Source organism: Pararge aegeria, chromosome 9 (assembly GCF_905163445.1).
Source record: "Pararge aegeria chromosome 9, ilParAegt1.1, whole genome shotgun sequence".
Taxonomy (NCBI): Eukaryota; Metazoa; Arthropoda; class Insecta; order Lepidoptera; family Nymphalidae; genus Pararge; species Pararge aegeria.
Genome location: NC_053188.1, coordinates 7868690 through 7887637, shown reverse-complemented (window position 1 = coordinate 7887637; position 18948 = coordinate 7868690). Strand labels below are relative to the sequence as shown.

At 36.4% G+C, this 18948-nt stretch overlaps 1 protein-coding gene across 3 annotated transcripts; it reads left to right on the top strand.

Moving 5' to 3' along the window:
* Nucleotides 1–629: 629 nt before the first annotated feature.
* On the top strand, nt 630–15750 carry LOC120626266 (putative sodium-dependent multivitamin transporter). 3 transcript variants are annotated; one of them, XM_039893702.1, is made up of 11 exons: nt 630–938; nt 5555–5679; nt 6334–6896; nt 7337–7433; nt 8380–8544; nt 10837–10994; nt 12102–12306; nt 13788–13982; nt 14389–14553; nt 14881–14954; nt 15597–15750. In XM_039893702.1, exons 2-10 carry the CDS (start codon nt 5563–5565, stop codon nt 14911–14913), a joined length of 1698 nt encoding a protein of 565 aa, XP_039749636.1. In that variant the 5' UTR covers nt 630–938; nt 5555–5562; the 3' UTR covers nt 14914–14954; nt 15597–15750. The 3 variants fall into 3 exon arrangements, with proteins under 3 accessions (XP_039749636.1, XP_039749637.1, XP_039749638.1); XM_039893703.1 differs by lacking the exon at nt 15597–15750 and adding an exon at nt 15371–15587; XM_039893704.1 differs by lacking the exon at nt 15597–15750 and having other exon boundaries at nt 14881–14955.
* The last annotated feature ends 3198 nt before the right edge of the window (nt 15751–18948 follow it).

Here is an 18948-nt window from a genome sequence, read left to right as displayed (position 1 = left end):
TCCTACTGTTTTTCATTTAAACGTCCAATTAAAATTATATTTCTTTTACGAGCATAGAAATCCAAATTAGATAACTTAGAAAAGTTTCGTCACTAATAGGTGGAAAGGAGAGAAGGCAGAATTTCAAAATGGCTAAAAATTGCCAATTGATTTTTAAACCGTGTTATTTTTAATAAATTGAGTGTGTATTCATTGTAGGTTCTTATTTTATATTCAACAATAATATAAAATAAGAACCTACAATGAATATACTTCTTTATTATCGTAATCATTTAACATATTATTTGAATACATTGTACTGTTAGATCACGTCTTAGTATTTTTCTCGCTGTAGTTAACAGCGCTGAAGCCGCTGGAAACTAGCGTAGGGCCATTGTTGGAGGAAATAATCAATACTGAAAGATCGGCTTCCCTTTACAGATGATCCCGACACATACCTCAATGTCCTCCAATACTATATAAAATATTATTCCCCTTGCGATCAAAAACTTGGCATCAAATTATTTTAGTGAAATTCTATGATATAATACTTGGAAGTTAAAGTTAGGTATCGAAAATGTTGTATTTAAATACGTACGAGGTCATTAGTCTGTGGCGAACTTCATTCCTTCGAAGCGTTTTCCGGAGGATAGACGTCATGTACTTTCCGTGTACATTCGAACTATGTACTTACATAAATCGTAAAGTTTGTTAGTTTTATGTATTTTTTAAATTAAAACGTAATAATATAAAAGTATACAGAATAAATATTGATCGTTGACATTGTGCGAAGTGGAAGTAACAAAGTTATGATAGTGTGTTCAGTCATAATTAATAGTAATCAGTGTCGAAGACTTTACGTACCTTCTTAAGTGTCGGAGTTTAGGTACACATAAATTTACTGAATGCTACGTGAAACCAATAAAGGATTAATTGCTTAGCATAATATACATATAAAGGTAAGTAGGTTCCTGTAATATACACGGTTAGTTAAAAAAAGAACTGGCGTAAAGATAAAAAAATATTGCTCGCATGTTGTTTTTATTACCTAGATTCTATATTTTAATAGCATCAGTATTATAGTTGCAAGGCAGGCACAATTTCTGAACTTCTTTTTAAATGAATGCATTATTTATTAAGTAGATATTGTGTAAAGGGGTTGTATGGCCTATTTGCTACAGCGATTGCGTTGGTAAAGCAACGTTTCTGCAAGCGGGTTACAGGATGGGTGGGACTTTTAAGGTGGTTTGCGATACCAGAAGTATCGCAAATATTATATTTTGTTCCCTTTCTTCGTTCTTTAGGGGGGCACCGGGCACGTAAGTCATAGTGACCGTAACCAGTTTGAAGGTCATTATCATAAAAACTGGATAGTAACTAATTATTACCCAATCGTCGCAGAAAGTCACTCAATTCCGTCAACCCGCATTAGTGTAGCGTGGTGGGTACACTAATGGGGGTTGACAATAACCTTCTCCAGAAGCATGTGACTATGTGTTACGTATTGAATTTTATAGGGTCCTGCAGGCCGTATTATCATCATTATATCATCCAATTACTGGCCCTCTACAGGGCACGGGTCTCCTCCCATATTGAGAAGGGTTTAGGCCATAGTCCACCACACTGGGCCAGTGTCGATTGGTGGACTCCACACGCCTTTGAGAACATTATGGAGAACTCTCAAGCATGCAGATTTCCTAACGATGTTTTTCTTCATTGTTGAAGCAAGTGATATTTTAAGTTAAAACGCTCATTAAGTACCTGCTAAGAAAAGTTAGAGATGCGTGCTGGTATCTGACGGACGACGGCCGATTGGCGCAGTTTGCAGCGAACCTGCTTTCTGAGTCCAAGGCCGTGGGTTTGATTCCCACAACTGGAAAATGTTTGTGTGATGAGCATGAATGTTTTTCAGTGTCTGGGTGTTTATATGTATATTCTAGGTATTTATGTATATTATTCATAAAAATATTCATCAGTCATCTTAGTACCCATAACACAAGCTGCGCTTACTTTGGGGCTAGATGGCGATGTGTGTATTGTCGTAGTATATTTAAATGGCCGTCCAAATGTGATGTTTTATTTGAATTAGGTATCTACATATTATTAAAAAGCGTAAATTATGTTTTCCTCGTTATGTTTCGTCATACAACTAGGTACTTACTTGACTTAGGTCAGCAACTTTATCTATGATGTTGTACGCATTAAGTAATACTACATAATATTGTATCTATACCTATTTATAATATTATGCTAGTAAATGCAAAAATGTCTGGCTGGCTATCATTCGCTATCTGTCTTTTTGTGACATTTTAAGGTTCAACTGCTTTTTTTAAGTAGTAATAATTTTCGGACCAGACGGTAAGTGAAAAACTATCGCCTATAAATGTTGCCCTATTCATAGGCGATAGTTTTTTTTTCTAAGCAGGTACGTCCTGAAACGTGACGCATGTGTCTATCAATGTAAAAAAATGTAAAAAATATTTTTTTCTTTCTTTCTTACTTTCTTATAAACCTGAGGCGTAGGTGTCAATCTTTATGTGCCTTAATAACACCCGCACCCGTGTCCTTCAGACCGGAACACAGCATTGCAACAAAGCTGCTTGACGTCAGAAATACTTCTCCGGACGAGCTTCGTCACAAAAACGCAACTACTACTAAACTGCTGAAATTTAACATATAAATCGTATAATGCTGGACCGAGTGGCTAGTTAATTTGTTATTTTACTAAGGGTTTTTACGTGGCATCGTAACGGGACGCTAAAGCAAGCTCTTTGTGTTTGTTCGCCCGCTGCTGGAAACAATATTAAACGCAGTTAAGGACGTAAGTTGGATGCTTCGGTTTGGCCTCGCCTTTACCCCAACCAGCGTAGAAATTCCCTGCGCACACAAGACTTACTCAAACGCGCGCTTCTAGTGATTAGTCTTTCGCTTGGTGCAATCTTGTAAGCCGCTAATAAGGACGTAAGTTGGACAAGCTAAACACAGTTTTGCTCAACTGCGCTTCTGGTGATTAGTCGTTCACAGGGCGTAGTTTTGAACGCTGCTAATACGCACGTAAGGCGCTGCGGTGTAGCTTTATCTTTAGTCCAACCGGCGTTAAAGTTTGCGTCTTGCAAGCGACTATTGCCATGACTCTTCCATGAACGCATTATTAGGTAGGACCTTTTTTTTTTTTTTTTAAGTATATAGACAAGTGCTTGACTGCAATCACACCTGATGGTAAATGATGATGCAGCCTAAGATGAAGCGCGCTTGCCTAGAAGATGCCTATTCACTCTTGATTTGAAGGTACCCAGATTATAGGTATCAGGGAAGACGGAAGATGGGAGGGCATTATCCAATAGACACCACATGATTGAGAAGTTGGGTACCTCCTAGTTACGGAGACGCCGGCAACAGACGTCATTACGTGCGAACATACAGACCCCGGCACGAGGTTTAAAATTATGCTCAAGTGAATACCCTGGGTACTGAAGATACGCTACATCAGTTGGAACCCCAATTTGTGTCTCCGTAAGAAAAAGTAAATGCGGCCTCTCAGTCTCCAGATGATGGTGGACTGCAAAGAGATTAGAGTGCATTTCTCTTATATTTGAGAAATGCACTTTTAAGGAGAGGAGGTGCAACCGCTGTGTATACTTACTTTTCTTCATTTTGCGTGTCATTTGATGTAAAGGGTGAATAGGAAAAGGGATGGCAGTTGTACGAGGCGCGACGTTTGTAGACTCCTCAATCCACGAAGATACCACACTAAAAGGAAGACTCGACTGGAGACTGCGGGGACGCCCGAACCCCTACCACCTAAACACTGAAGACAAAGCCAAACCACGGCGTATAATTTGCCTCCTGCAGTGGCCGAAGTCTCCGAGAACTGAGTAATTTCAAAAATTATAAATTACCAAAATTGCACTCGCTGGGAAATGAATCCATGACACAAAACTCTGTGTCAAATAGGTCCGAAATTTAAATACAGTTTTGTAGTGAATAAAGATGAGGTCAAATGTTATCAACTTTAATTATTACTAATAGTATCTGACTCTGTCATTGCCGTTTAAATGAGATTGATAGATTCATTAATTATTATGTTTATCATAATAATTAGGATGAGGCCAAACGAGCGTAATTTTGTGAGTTGTCAGTCGCGTAATTTTGGTCGCAGAAAATCTGCCTAGCAGAAATTCTGTTCGGCTGCCAAACGGGCGCATTTTATTCAGATGCTATCCAACGTTAACGTTAACTTTTAACGTTTTTTATGTTGTAATAAAATTTTGTGTCCTTATGAATTTTGTATCAATAAAAATATATATACGCATACAAAAATAATAAAAGTAAGTACTACTACTACTTACTTTTATTATTTTGGTCTTCGTTGGTAAAATTATTCCAAACCTCGAAACAATTCTCTGCAACCTCTTCCCATGTCTTAATTTTTAAAAACTTGTCACTATAAACCTTCTCTCACAAATTCCATGGGCATGGCTGTTGTTCAACTTCAATTATAAGTTTTTTGTGTCCACTTGCAAACTCAATTCGGACGCGTCGCCGTGTGGCACAAACTGGACTTTTGTATGAAACCGAATGCAGAAGAAATTACACGACTGACAACTCACAAAATTACGCTCGTTTGGCCTCACCCTTATTGAATCCTAGATTATAATGAAGGATTTCTCTTAACCATTATTGCCGGTGGCGTTTCCAGGGCATTAAGTAGGAAGATGGCAAAAAAATTAAAAATACTACGAGTTATATTAAATTGTAGAGTAGACAGTGCTTTAGTGCATGTATGATATACACGGCATTGTCATAACTGTACCTATGGGATTTTCCCTCTAAGTGGCCTATCGTAAGAAAATGCTAGCGATGACCTATGTTAAGGAAAATTGTAAATTGTATAACAATTACTAGAAACAGGGCAATTATTATTTTAGTTTTAATATTTTTACTTACATCGCAGCAGCGTTGTAGGTATATAAATCTATACTGCTAAGAGGCTTCGGTCGTGGCTAGTTTGGTAACCCACAGAAAAGGCATGTTGCCTAACGATTAACCGGCACTATGCGTAGAAACTTATTTGAGAGTAGGATTTTAACATATCTAGTCCTAACAGGATAGCCCGCTAACTTCTTAGACGGCATCATTACTAATTACTATCAGGGAGATTGCGCTAACTTGAAGTGAAATTTAAAAAAAACATTTTCGATGTTAAAAATCGCTTAAGTACACTCATGCCCGTTTTTACTAAACATAGGAAACACTTAAATCGGATTCCTAATCTTTAGGTTATATCTCGAGAAAAAAACGTTTTACCAACTGTTGAAAGTTAAATGATACCAATTCGGTTGTGCGTATTGTTTAGGGAACTCGTAAAGTGACACTTGTGTTGAAGTTTAAGCAATTCTTACCCAAGCTTTTATCGCTTAGCTTTTGTGTTAGAGGTGCCTGCCGGGGTTCCAACTCTGTCGGAGAGTGAGAAGTCTTAACTACTAGGCTATCAACAGGTCGAGGAGTATACTTTATCAATAAAAGCAATAAGTAAATGGGGATTTCGAAATTAATCTATATCTCTTTTTTGTAGCAGGAAACATGGTGCAAGCAATTTTCGGCGTGTGGGACTACATCATCATGTCTGCAACAATGTTAGCTTCTGTCCTAATTGGACTTTATTTCCGATTTAGTGGAGGGAGACAAAAAACCAATGACGTAAGTTCTTATAAGTACCCCGACATTAAATAAATAACAGTAATTCAACATTTTTGACATGACACCAGTTTATCCTACTAGTCAAGTCCTTCCAAGAGCTAAAAACACTCCCGATTTAATCCCCTAGCACAAAAAACATCAACATCAAAATCGGTTAATCCGTGATTTCCGTGAGGGAGCTACGATGCCACAGACACACTGACACGTCAAACTTATAACACCCCCTCGCTTTTACGTTGTGAATTAAAAACAACATATTAACACAACCACGACCATACGCATACACGTACACGCATAAGTGCTATTACAAATCATACCGATTAGTTGGAGTAATTTTTTTTAGGCTACTGTTATTAAATAAATAATATATGAAAAATAAAATAAACGTTATTTTAGATTATATTTAGTGATAATTTTGAGCGATACTTGTCAGTATCAGGTTTAAGTTTTTAAATGTTTTGTTGGCATATTTGAATGAATATACTTTTATTGCACACCACAAAAAGGACATAGAACAAAAAGAAAAGTATAACAAAACAACGTATACAATTTAGCGGCCTTATCGCTACATGGCGATTTCTTCCAGGCAACCCATGGCGAAGATAAAAAATAGATAAGTATTTGTTTGTATCATACTGTTTTCTTTGTTTACAGGAATACCTTCTAGCTGACCGTAATATGGCAATATTCCCAGTCGCTGTATCATTAATGGCGTCTTTTATGTCCGCAATCACACTTTTAGGGGTGTCCGCTGAAAACTATTACTACGGCATGGTATTCGTCGTAATAAACATAGCTTACGGTATCGCCACCCCTATAGCGTCTAGGTTATATCTTCCAGTATTTTTTGGACTACAGAAAACTAGTACTTACGAATACTTAGAGTTACGATTTGGGCCGCATATAAGACTGTTAGCATCCCTAACGTATACATTGCAAATGGTTTTATATAATGGTATAGTTTTATATGCACCCGCGATTGTTTTGGAATCAGTGACAGGGCTGGATAGATTGATTTCTATCCTTGTGGTTGGATTGGCTTGCACCTTTTACTCAACTTTGGGGGGCATGAAAGCTGTATTATTCACAGACTTATTACAATCTTTTCTAATGTTCGGAGCAGTGTTCAGTATAGTTATATTTGCATCGGTGCAACTCGGTGGATTTGAGCAAATCTTCATCAAAGCACAGGAGGGCGGACGATTAGATTTTTCAAAGTAAGTATATGTCAACATTCTTGGAATATAACTATTAAATATATTAGTTTTTAAACAATCATCATGATCATTCGCAGCCTACTAACGTCCCACTGGGCACATGTCTCTTCGCTCATAGGAGAGACGGTTCTATATCATAGACCCACCCCACTGCTCCATGTGGGTTGGTTGGGTTGTTTTTAATGACTATTCCACCAATCCAATTATAGCTTCCTCCTTTCTCTTTTCTTATTTATTTGCATAAAGTATTTCTAATCGTCCGCTTAGTTTTATTATTAGTAATTCTTACCTTTACATAGGAAAATATACGGGAAATAGAGTCTATGGCGGGAAATAATATTAAGCTATTCTTAGTTTGTGGTTTATTTAAGATGATAGCAGGGTTTATGATTGAAACGTTGACTTATTATTCTTATGACACTGACAAATGCCTTAATCAGTTTCAGCGTAGACCCAAAAGAAAGACACACTTGGTGGTCATTGATCATTGGTGGATGTATTACATATCTTTCTTTATATGCTGTTAATCATACACAGGTAATATTCTTATATTTAATACTATGTATATACCTACACCCTTTTAAATTTAATAGTGCGTTGCGTTCTTCTTTCGAATGTTAAATTAATAATGATAGAAATAGATAAATCAATAATAAATTTATTACGAGCTGTCTTTATTAGTCAGGGTAATATTTTAAAGTATTAATTGATATTATGGTAGTTCCATAGAATTGGTATTATGGGGCAGGGCTACCGGAACAATGTTAAACCGAGAAACCGGGGCATATTTAATTTCACTCAATCGATTGAAATTAACCGGTTTAACAAACTCTAAATTCTTGGATAGAAGCGGGTGTTACTTTGCGGAATTCCATTACATGTTATGAAAACTAAGCTTAATTAATATATATACTCCCCGAAAAGCAGGCGAATCTGCATGGTGTAATTTATAATTTCTTCAATCTTTATAGTACACGTCAATGCAATTTTCGGCAATGTACGCACGTTTCGCTCCGAAACCGGAGAATCTTCAAGGGATGTTGACTTTACAGTGACTGTTCTTTTAAGGAGATGTGGATTTAACAATTATAAGAATCAATACAAAACTAATAAAGTTTTACATCCTTATATAAGTATCTTTATTAACAGTTTACATGGAATAATGGTAGTTAATACAGATATACATCTTTATTAAATACCATATTATACGATATTTGTTTTTTGCAGCGATTTGTCAAAAGGACTAGGGCGGCTTAAATAAACCGGTTAATTTAGGTCAATTAAACGTCCCGAAATCGTTCGCTCAATTAGAACGAAAACCTAAAGTATTTTGGTTCGTTCAATCATTTAACCGGTAAAATGCACAACATTATAATAAACCGGTTATTATCCGGTTCCGAGCCCTGTCAAATGTCAATCAGGAGGCCAACAAAAGATCGAAGTATCGCATAAAAAAATAATAAACAAAATAATTTGTACACAGGTGCAACGCCTACAAACAGTGAGTACATTGGAGCGATCGCAAAAGTGTCTTTGGTGGAGTTGGCCAGTACTATCGGTACTCAGTTTAGCAACTTGTACCAGTGGTTTGAGTATGTACGCCGTATACAAGGATTGTGATCCGTTGGCAAGCCAGAGTATTACTGCAGTAAGTATATAAATGTAATTAGGTTTTGCTTTTACCCCATTGCCTAAAAGTTTAGTAAGAAGGAGGTAATGTGCCAACGCGAAGGTACATTATTTTTTATTATACCACAACTTAGCCCTTGACTGCGATTTCGGCGGTGTTACGATGCAGTCTAAATTAGTAACAGGTTACCCAAAGGTATCCTCAATCGGTATCTACACGAAATAGTACGCTCAATCGCTTTGCGGCACGTCCTTGTCGGTCGGATCCTTAGGACTAGATTGAATGCAGAATCTATAAATTTCTAAATTGCCCCAGCAGCGAATCAAACCCGGTACCTCATACTATACAAACCGCATATATGTAAACCGCAGCGCCAGGGAGGTCGTTAGTATAGAATTCACGATATCGAAAACCTTTACCAACTTTATCCTGGTATTGTTAATTTTAGTGATTTTTTTTTAGAAAGATTTCATGTAATAATACGCGGTGACAACCGGTGTTATCAGTTGTGTTTATATTTATGGACCAATGAGGCCATGGCATTACTAAGTCAACAGAATTAGTTTATAGTCCTAGATAATATTAAAATAATAATAATTCACATACACTTTCATACGCACGCAGTTACACGTATCACGTTAAAGATTTAAGTTTGTAAGTAGGTTACTTTTATACCAATTAATTTAATGGAGTGTTAGTGACACTTTTTAAAAGGGTTTCCTAAACCTACCTAACGACATTGACCGTATTTGTGTACCTGAAAGCCTTTAAATCGACTATAGTTTTTCAATTAGTCTCACAATCTCATTTGTGTTATCGAACACTTTTGCACCGGCTTGGTCACCGACCAGCTTACGTTGTAGATGTGTATATTAAATCAATATGTACTTATGTCATACGTATCTTATAACTGCTGACATGCAAGTTCCCAGCTCATAATATGTATTACCAAAAGGGGCGATGCAATTGTGTTTATAAATTACTTTACCGTTTACTTACCGTTATTTTAACGTTTTCTGGGAAACCAAAGGCTGATTTTATTTTATTTAAACATATTTAATGCGTAGTAAAGGAGAAATTAAAAATATACTAAAAAAAAATTGACGAAGCGACCGCAGGCGAGGCGAGGCGCAAAAGGTAACCTTAACGATAGTACACAATAATACATGAGAGACGGACGGGATTTATTGCGTAGTACCTATATGCGAAAAACCGCAGGGTAGGTTTTAAAACGCCATAGACCCCATATTTTTTATAGTAGTAAGTACCTACATAACAATGTAATAAGTATACATTCAAGACGGGTTGTTTTGTTTCTTAAATCATATCAAAAATTTACTGTTTCTTACGGCGATAAGAAGATTAAATAAGAGTACTTGAGTGCATCAGTCTCATCTGTTATCGACTGTTATCTCCGACAAGGACATACATAATCCCAACTCTTGAGTAACGTAAATTATTGTGTCAAGTTATTACTTAACATGACTTGCTAAGATAATTGCAATAAATGCCATGCTTGTATGTGTAAGGTAATTTATAGATGTAAAAGCCTAGAGGTTTCGGCTTACCTTTCGGGTGTACGAGTTTGATCCCCTCTTACAATTCGAAATGTCCGTTTTTAATTACTGTAATTAAACAATTACTTGCTTAAATGGTTAAGGAAAACATCGTGAGAAAATTTGCAATCCTCAGAGTTCTCCATAATGTTAAGTCTACCAATCGCACTTGGCTTCTGGACACCAGCCTAAACCCTTCCGGACCTATGCCCTATGGTGGGCCGTAATGGGTGGATGATGATGAATGTTTTGTTTTACAATAATTAAATATTATTATATATATATTGCGAACTTATACTGTAAGTATATGATAAACGACTAAGACACCGGCATCTTTGCATCGTTCGAGTCCATGTAGGACTGCCGTGCATCGATAATGCAGTCGTATTTATATCAAAACTCAATGTCATGAACATGATAATCTGGCAAATATGAATTTATAGTTATCAAAAGTTTAATTATTAACCCATTTTATAAATTTACTGTAACATATTATATCATCATTATTGTCGTAAGCCTTAGTGCCACTGGGCTATCACCGCTGTAAGTATATATATTTACTTACTTCTAGATATTTTTACTGATTTTCTTAGCCCGACGATCTTTTGTTTTTATCTCGCTATCGCAATCAATAACGCTGTTGCTAGAGAAAAACACAAACTATACATAATTAAAAGACCAACACAACCCAAAAAATTACTTAAACTATTCAATATAGTTATGCTCTGAGTTAATAACCAGTTTGTTTCCTCAGATTGATCAGCTGATGCCATATTATGTGGTGGACGTTATGAAATCAGTGCCAGGCCTGGCGGGGCTGTTTGTAGCTGGAATCTTCAGTGCTTCTCTTTCAACAATATCAGCAGCTTGTAATGCGCTAGCGGCTGTCACTCTATCCGATTACGTTGGCAGGTAGGTTATTTAATACATTGTTTACCTATTTCATAATATAGAATAAAACGCATAGATTTATAGTAAGTAATTGGGCACGAGGAATGGCAACTCACTGTGATACAGTTGTAACTAGTACAGGAGTTGGCGTAACTGGAACCTGGTCTTACAAACATTTTGTACATTCCTACATATTTGCAATTACTAACCTCATTTATTATGTAAGCAGGTATTAATTTTTGATTTAAAGGTCGCTGGTACTTACCTACCTGATAAAGGCACCAGCAACCAAATCTTATGTTTTAAGAAGTTTTGTATATTTTATTATTATTATTATTTAAAGCCAAGACTTAGGAAATGAAATAATAAAAAAGAGCTTTCTTACCTTTCCGTTACTAAATAACGGCTTAAACTGCAGGGAATTCTTGTTTTATTTATCACGAAATAACTTAAACATCGTACTTTCGTTAACTGTACGCTCATTATAACATTCGCACGTTAGCAAACGTAGAGCCGCTTTCGAGCAACATAACTCTAAACCGACAATGTAAAATTTACCTAATGTCGCTCGTTTTAGAGTCGCAAATTCTGTACTACCGATTTTTATTTTCCAAACGCTTGCCGAAAGCCGTAGGAATATAATTGTAGACAAATTAGCTCTGTAAAAAAATTTTTTGCTCTAGCAATTTTATTGAAAGCGAGTAAATCTTGTGCTAGAGATTATCACAACGGTTACTTTCTTTTGTTCCCACTCAATCTGTCACCTGGACGACGGATAAATGTATCGGAATGCGAAATTTTCTCTGCCCCAAAACTGGATTATATACTGATGAAGATTTCCATTTAAGATCATATAATGTATATTTATCGAAAATAGAGAAGATAGCTAGATAGATGAATTCTTTATTTCACACAATTAAGGTATAAAGATAATATATATTAAAAACAGAAATACAAGAAAATTAAAAAGCGGTCTTATCGCTATAAGCGATCTCCTCCCAACAACCCTTAATGTCCTTAATGAAAGAAGAAAAATCATTATGGAAACGGGATAGTGCAATTTTTTTTTAAATTATGAAGTTTTTCAACGGCAAAATATATTAGAATACTGTACCTTAATTATTTTAGGTGGTTTAAAGTGAATCCTTCGTACGTGCCATGGCTCACAAAGCTAGCGGCGTGCTTCTTCGGCTTGGTGTTCCTTGCTCTAGCCTTCGTTGCTGAACACCTCGGTGGAGTCCTGCAAGCTGCCCTGACTATATTCGGTGCGGTTGGAGGACCTCTACTGGGCATATTTACTCTGGGAATGTTTACCACTTACGCGAACGAAATGGTAAGTTTATAGGGTTAAGATTTCTTTATCAGTTTTGCTGGCAAGTCATATTAAGTATATAAGATAGATATCATGGATATAAACAGTCGACTTACAAGAGATGGTCATAAATTAGTGACATCTGCATATCGTCTGCGAAAGGTGCAGAAGTCATTTGTGGGATTGAGTATACGCTTTTATAATATGATTCCTAAGGTAATTTTGGACCTACCAATGCATAAGTTTAAAAAAAGTGTTAAAACACATTTATTACAGCGAGGTTATTATACAATTGATGAATTTCTTAATGACAAGGTTGCTTGGAAGCATCCGGCTCCGCTTTCATCTCTCACAAGATAGAAAAATTAATTTTAAAATGTAAAATGTAAATTGTTGATATCGGAAAAGAGCAACTGCTGAGTTTCTTGTCGGCTTCTTCTCGGTAGAATCTGCCTTCCGAACCTGTGGAAGAGTCACTACACACAGACAGACTTGACGTTTCAAAAGTGCTTATATTAGGCCTACTTGAAATAAATGAATTTTGAATTTTGAATTTTTAAACTCGAACGGTCGCTCTGTTGTGTGTTTTTTATATTAACATTATTCAGCATACCTAAGTAGGTATATAACATATAGTTTATAATGTATGTAGGAAGGTGCATCAAAATGTTATAGTCTATGCTAGTGAATAAGCGAAACGCATGTAATACTATGGGTTGAGAATAAATAAATAAATAAATAAATATACTACGACAATATACACATCGCCATCTAGCCCCAAAGTAAGCGAAGCTTGTGTTATGGGTACTAATGTGACTGATGAATATTTTTATGAATAACATACATAAATACTTATTATATACATATTAACACACTGAAAAACATTCATGTTCATCACACAAACATTTTCCAGTTGTGGGAATCGAACCCACGGCCTGGACTCAGAAAGCAGGATCGCTGCCCACTGCGCCAATCGGCCGTCATAAATAAATAAATACATGATGCGTCTGCATATATATCTATATATACCTATATGTCTGTATATATAATGCCGCTGCCGAATGTTCGTTATCAGCATCATAATTACTACAACCCATTACCGAAACACAACAGGTCCCGGGTCTCAGGTTGGAACCTGCCTAACAGTTCTCCATAATGTTCTCAACGGCGTCTGAAGTAGACCATTCTGCTTGAACCCTTCTCACTCTGTGAGGAGACCCGTGAAATGTAGTGGACCGGTAAAGTGTTGATGATGATGTCTAACATGTTCTTCATGCACTCGCACGTTTTGAATGAGATATACAAAATATACACTCTAATTTTCTTCGTTCTTGTTATTGAGAGTTTTTTAAATTCTCATCCGAAAAATTATCATCGATTTGCTTGGCAGGACTGATTGGTATTTCCTGAGATAACATGTTAAATCGACAAGATACTGTACTGTCTTAGATGTAGCATTGATATAATTTACTTATTTTCAAACTTTCAATCATTATTTTCAGGGTGTATCTGTTGCACTGTTGAGTGGAATGGCAATGACGCTTTGGATAAGCTTCGGAGGACCAAGACCGTCTCCAGTAAAACTGCCAGTTAGCGTGGAAGGTTGCCCTTTCAATGCTACCCTGCCAACACCATCTCCGTCTCAACCTAGCGATTATTTCTATTTGTACAGAATCTCTTACATGTGGACGAGCCCGGTAAGAAACAGAGTTAGATTTTTGACAGCGTTGTTGTTGCCAGTTGTCGTCGAAATGCTCATTATTTTTTTTACACATAATAAAAAAAACTAATCTTTTTTTTTAATAGTAACTATAAATTGACGGACCAAGCAGATGGCCCTCCTTTTCGTAAATGGAACATTATCACCTATGAATACAGCAATAGATACTTTGCAGGGCAAGCAAGTAACCCATCAATCGTAGGTGAAAAGCTGCCTTAATTAATCTCGCAAATAGATCAGAATAAAATTATGTTATGAAGTTCCAGAATATACTTATTTATTCCACAAGAGAGCAAAGAATTTTTTTGTTTCTATTACACAATATGGCCACCACGGCTAAATAATAGATCTTATTAAAATTGGTCTTTATCTTCATATTTCAGATTGGTTTTATCTGGGTCCTCGTAGTAGGATCTGTTATATCTCTTGTTTGGAAACAGCAACAGCCTTGGCAGAAAGCTGGGCAAACGCACCCCGACCCAGCACTTTTCACACCTCCTCTAGCAAATAGATTAAGAGCCAAAAACGAGAAGAAATCTGGTATTCAGGTAAAGAATATTATAAATATATATGTAACTATTAAGTTATTCTGCCGGATTCATCTCAGTAAATTCCGAACTGGTGGTACAAACAGACTAGATGTTTTAAAAAGGCCTTTATGGTTTGCATACTTAAAGTAAAGTATATATATTTAGAACTTTTTGTATTCAATTAGGTACCTTATATTAGTATACTTATTAAATCAACTATTTATTTATTTTATTTATTAGTTTTACAAACAATACTATGACACAAGAGTCATGCCGTATTTTTATCTCGCATAAACCAATGAAGTTTCCTATAACTATGAAATAATGATGATTTTTTTTCTGTAGATGGACAACCACCAAAACGCACAGAATTCCTGAACAACTTGGTACTTCAGATTAATGCACTTGCCATATTACAGGTCAGTACTTATCTTTCTTTCAATAGGGTTAACTACATATCTTAAGGGGGTGAATAGGGGGTTCTTGAAGCAATGATAGGATCAGTGGGTAGGATTTCGACTTCACTTTCGGGAGACAGTCTTTGAATCCTAGCACGCACAGAGGTGCGTAACTCAACAACGTAACAACGTATGTAACTTCTCAGTTACATACGTTTTAAGCAATTAAAATATCACCTGCTTTTACCGTAAAGGAAATCATCGTGAGGAAACCTTCATGCCTGTAGTCCACCAATCCGCCCTAGGCTAGCGGCCTTAATCCAATCTCATTGTGGGCCCTGTAGTCGGCCGGTAATGGGTTGATATGATGATGATGACATTTCTTAATGTACTTTTACTATCAAAAGCCACCAAGTAAACCCATCTTTCTATTTTAGTTCTATTGACGTCAATTTACACGGCAAACGACCCTAAGAACAATGAACAAGTTCATCATCGTCAAAAAGTTTTGAAACCGAGCGAATTTTGTCCACGTCTGTTTTTTATCCTTCACTCAGCTGCCATACGTGTATAAGTTAGTGTTTGTTTTGCCATTAGTACTGCCCCTAAGCACGCAAACTTCCATAAATAAGAAACTGAAGAAAAATAATTATTTATTTACAGGAAAAATAGTAAATGGATGATATCATATCATTATTAACATGTCCAAAATCCTTCATGAACTGACATCTGATTCAGACAATATGCTGCTTCAACGTGAGAGGTCTATAGGGGTTTATTTATTTATTAAGGACACTAACCATATACATATATTCTATATCTTATATATATATATCGTGTGTGCGTGTGTATGTCACTGAACTCCTCCTAAACGGCTGGACCGGTTTGAATTAATTTTTTGTATGCGTTTGGGTGGCACCCTGGATGGTTTAGATGGGGTCCACTTGTACATTTATAAATTTGTACAATGTTCTACACATTAACTTATATGTATATCTTCTATAACTAACGTAGACAGCTTAGTAAATTATAGTAGTAGTGTCTCATTCGCACCATATAGTGAACAACAGCTTATACTCGTACATACTTACGTCCTATAAAGAAACGAGATAAAACTATACTAAATGTTTTTTTTGTTCCATTATTTGTGCCGGTTTTTCAAGATCAGCACATTACTGTGCGCTAAACTGTGCGCAACAAGTCGGGCATAATGTCATAATTTTTTATAGTTTACTAGCTGTTGCCCGCGACTTCGTCTGCGTTTGATTTTGCTTTTAAAGTATTCAGTTTTTATTTATAGACAAAAAATTTGCAATAAAATAAAATTGCGACTATAATTAAAGATCTAAGCTATCCTATCTCTTAAGTTGGACCAGACTGCTTACGGTGTGCCAATTCAATTTAAAATCGGTTTAGTAGTTTAGGAGTCCATCGCAGACAAACATCGTGACAGGAGATTTATATATATTAAGATAAAACCAGAAGATAACTAGACTGAGCATAAAATTACTTCATCAATTAGATTCACTTCTCTGTCTACGAACGCAAGCTTTAACCTCTTTCTTCTACAAGAGAAGTGCTGCCAATTTAGTATTATTGTACAACTTAATGAAATCCAGTCGACTTGGTTTAAGTAGTAAATAAGAAATATGTAACTAAACTTACGTGCCATGTGCCAAACTGATACGACCTTTCAGATTTGTAGCGCTTTAGCAATAAACCAATAAAATCGTACATAATATACACACGTAACTTTAGTTCATATTTTGTGAGTAGTAAGAATCCTAAGCGAGTATATTGTAATAAATGATTTTCTATTTTAGAAATAATAATATTTAACAGTATCCGTGTTTTATACATCGTAACTCGTTGAGTTATAAATGTAGGTATATAAGACGGTGCTATTTTGAACGATATGTCGTGCACTGCTCTGAGTATTAATTGTTCATCTATAAGTACAATATCTTAAGATACAGGACGACATACTTTTTGATCGTTTTAAACAATACAAGTTTTCACGCGCTCAAGAGATATCGTGCAAAGTATAAACTTAGTTATTAAAATGTTATAGCTGTGATAGTATAAAATGTGCTTCCAGATAGTTTTTAAGAATATTGACTTGACGATACGGATGAATGCTTTATGAATATTTATGTATCTTGTAATAGTATGTAAACGGAAGTGGTTATTTTTAGTTTAAATTTACCTGTAAACCAGCCGCGGCGGCCTGTGGCGGTCTTACGTAAAATATGTATGACAGGTATTAATATTCCCTTATATGTTTCTGCGTGGTATCGTACCAAAACGCTAGATCGTTTAGCGACAAGTTTATAGGAAGTTTGGTATATAGAGCCTTGTTCAAAGCCTTGGGCGACCAGAGAGAATTATGAAAACAGAAATTCCCACATTGCCGGGGATCGATTGGGGGACCTACCTAGACGGCTTCATCGGACCTCTGTATGTATTACCCTGTGGTAATCAATAGTTACTACTTACTAGACGTCTCTTACGAGTAGAAGACTACGAAACTTTATAGATAATTCTCACTTGTTGTGTATAAGAGATAATACAATTCTTTGATATCAGCAGTGTTTCTTTGATGTAAGAATTGTTGTCTGACCAATGCGAATTTAAATTCCCAGTCACCAGATCCACTTGATATCGAGTGCTCAGTTTGGTGCATAAGTTTTATCATTATTCTAACATAAAGGTCGAATCGCAATAGGTGGAACTGCACTATAGCATTAATCAACCGGATGGACTTCGAATGCTGGACCTGGGTTTTATAGAACTGATTAAGTGACCTATTATTTCCATATGACCGCAGACCGACCCTCTCAGAAAACTGACTAGATATTTACCCTATTATGTCGAGATTTTTCAATAACATGTGTGTATTAAAAAGTCTTTAATTGATGGTTGTTTGGAGATGGCATTGGCGTGCATAGAGGTTATGCAGATTATATAAAATGAAGAAAATTTCCAGTAATAGATATAAAAAAATTAAGGGTAGGCATTGTAAGAGTTGTATAAAAGCCTATCCATAAGTATTTATAGCTCGTAAGTCGTACTGGAGATTTTCTTTATTTTATGTCATCTGCATACCCCGTGCATACTCATTATTCACGCCGCTGGTATAAGGTATTCGGTATGTCGTTAAATAAAACCATAATGTATTCATATTGTATTTAATATTATTAAAGTTATATGACAAATGTTCAAAAGTATTTCATTTGACCTGACTACGTCTTAATGATGCAAGATGCCTGTGTAAAAAGATGCGCCACTCATTAAATTACTTTATTGGATCAACTCTCGTAAGACTTAGTTTTGTTTGTTCCGTTTTCTAAGAAAGCGGTGCCGCTAAATAGCGGTCATAATCTAGTGTCGAGTGAGGTCGCAGAAACTCTATTTGCAGGACTGTATGGCTAGAACAGGCAGGCAAAAATTACCTATATCGCCCGATTAAATTCCCTGGCAAAGGGTATAATTAGCGTGTCCCAGGTAGGCACGCTAATTATAGAGCACTAAGCCGTGCTTGATTGCTTTAATACACATGGAATAGAAGAATTTTACCACCGTTTATTTATCATCCTCATCAAATCAACCGGTTGACATCCACTGCTGGATATAGGTCTTTTGTAGGGCGCTCCAAACTCCACGATTCTGGGCCGCTTGTATCCACCAGATCCCCGCGACTTGCTTGATGTCGTTTGTCCACCTGGTTGGGGGTCGACCAACGCTGCGTTTAGCGGGTTGCCACTCCAACACCTTGGAATCCCGTTTATTATTACACATTTATTATTTGGATATTATTTCCACTTGTGCGCTAGTGCTCTGAGAGTTGATAAAGCTGTCGGAGAAGATAATTTTTTATCCCTTCCCCGGGGAGATAATTGTTTCCGGCCCATACTAGCCCTTATTTTGTCATTACGGTGCTGAACAAGATGACCTCTGTGTCGTCACCGCTATGACGCTCGCCTTTACGCTTGCAGTACTATTTCATGCTAACGAG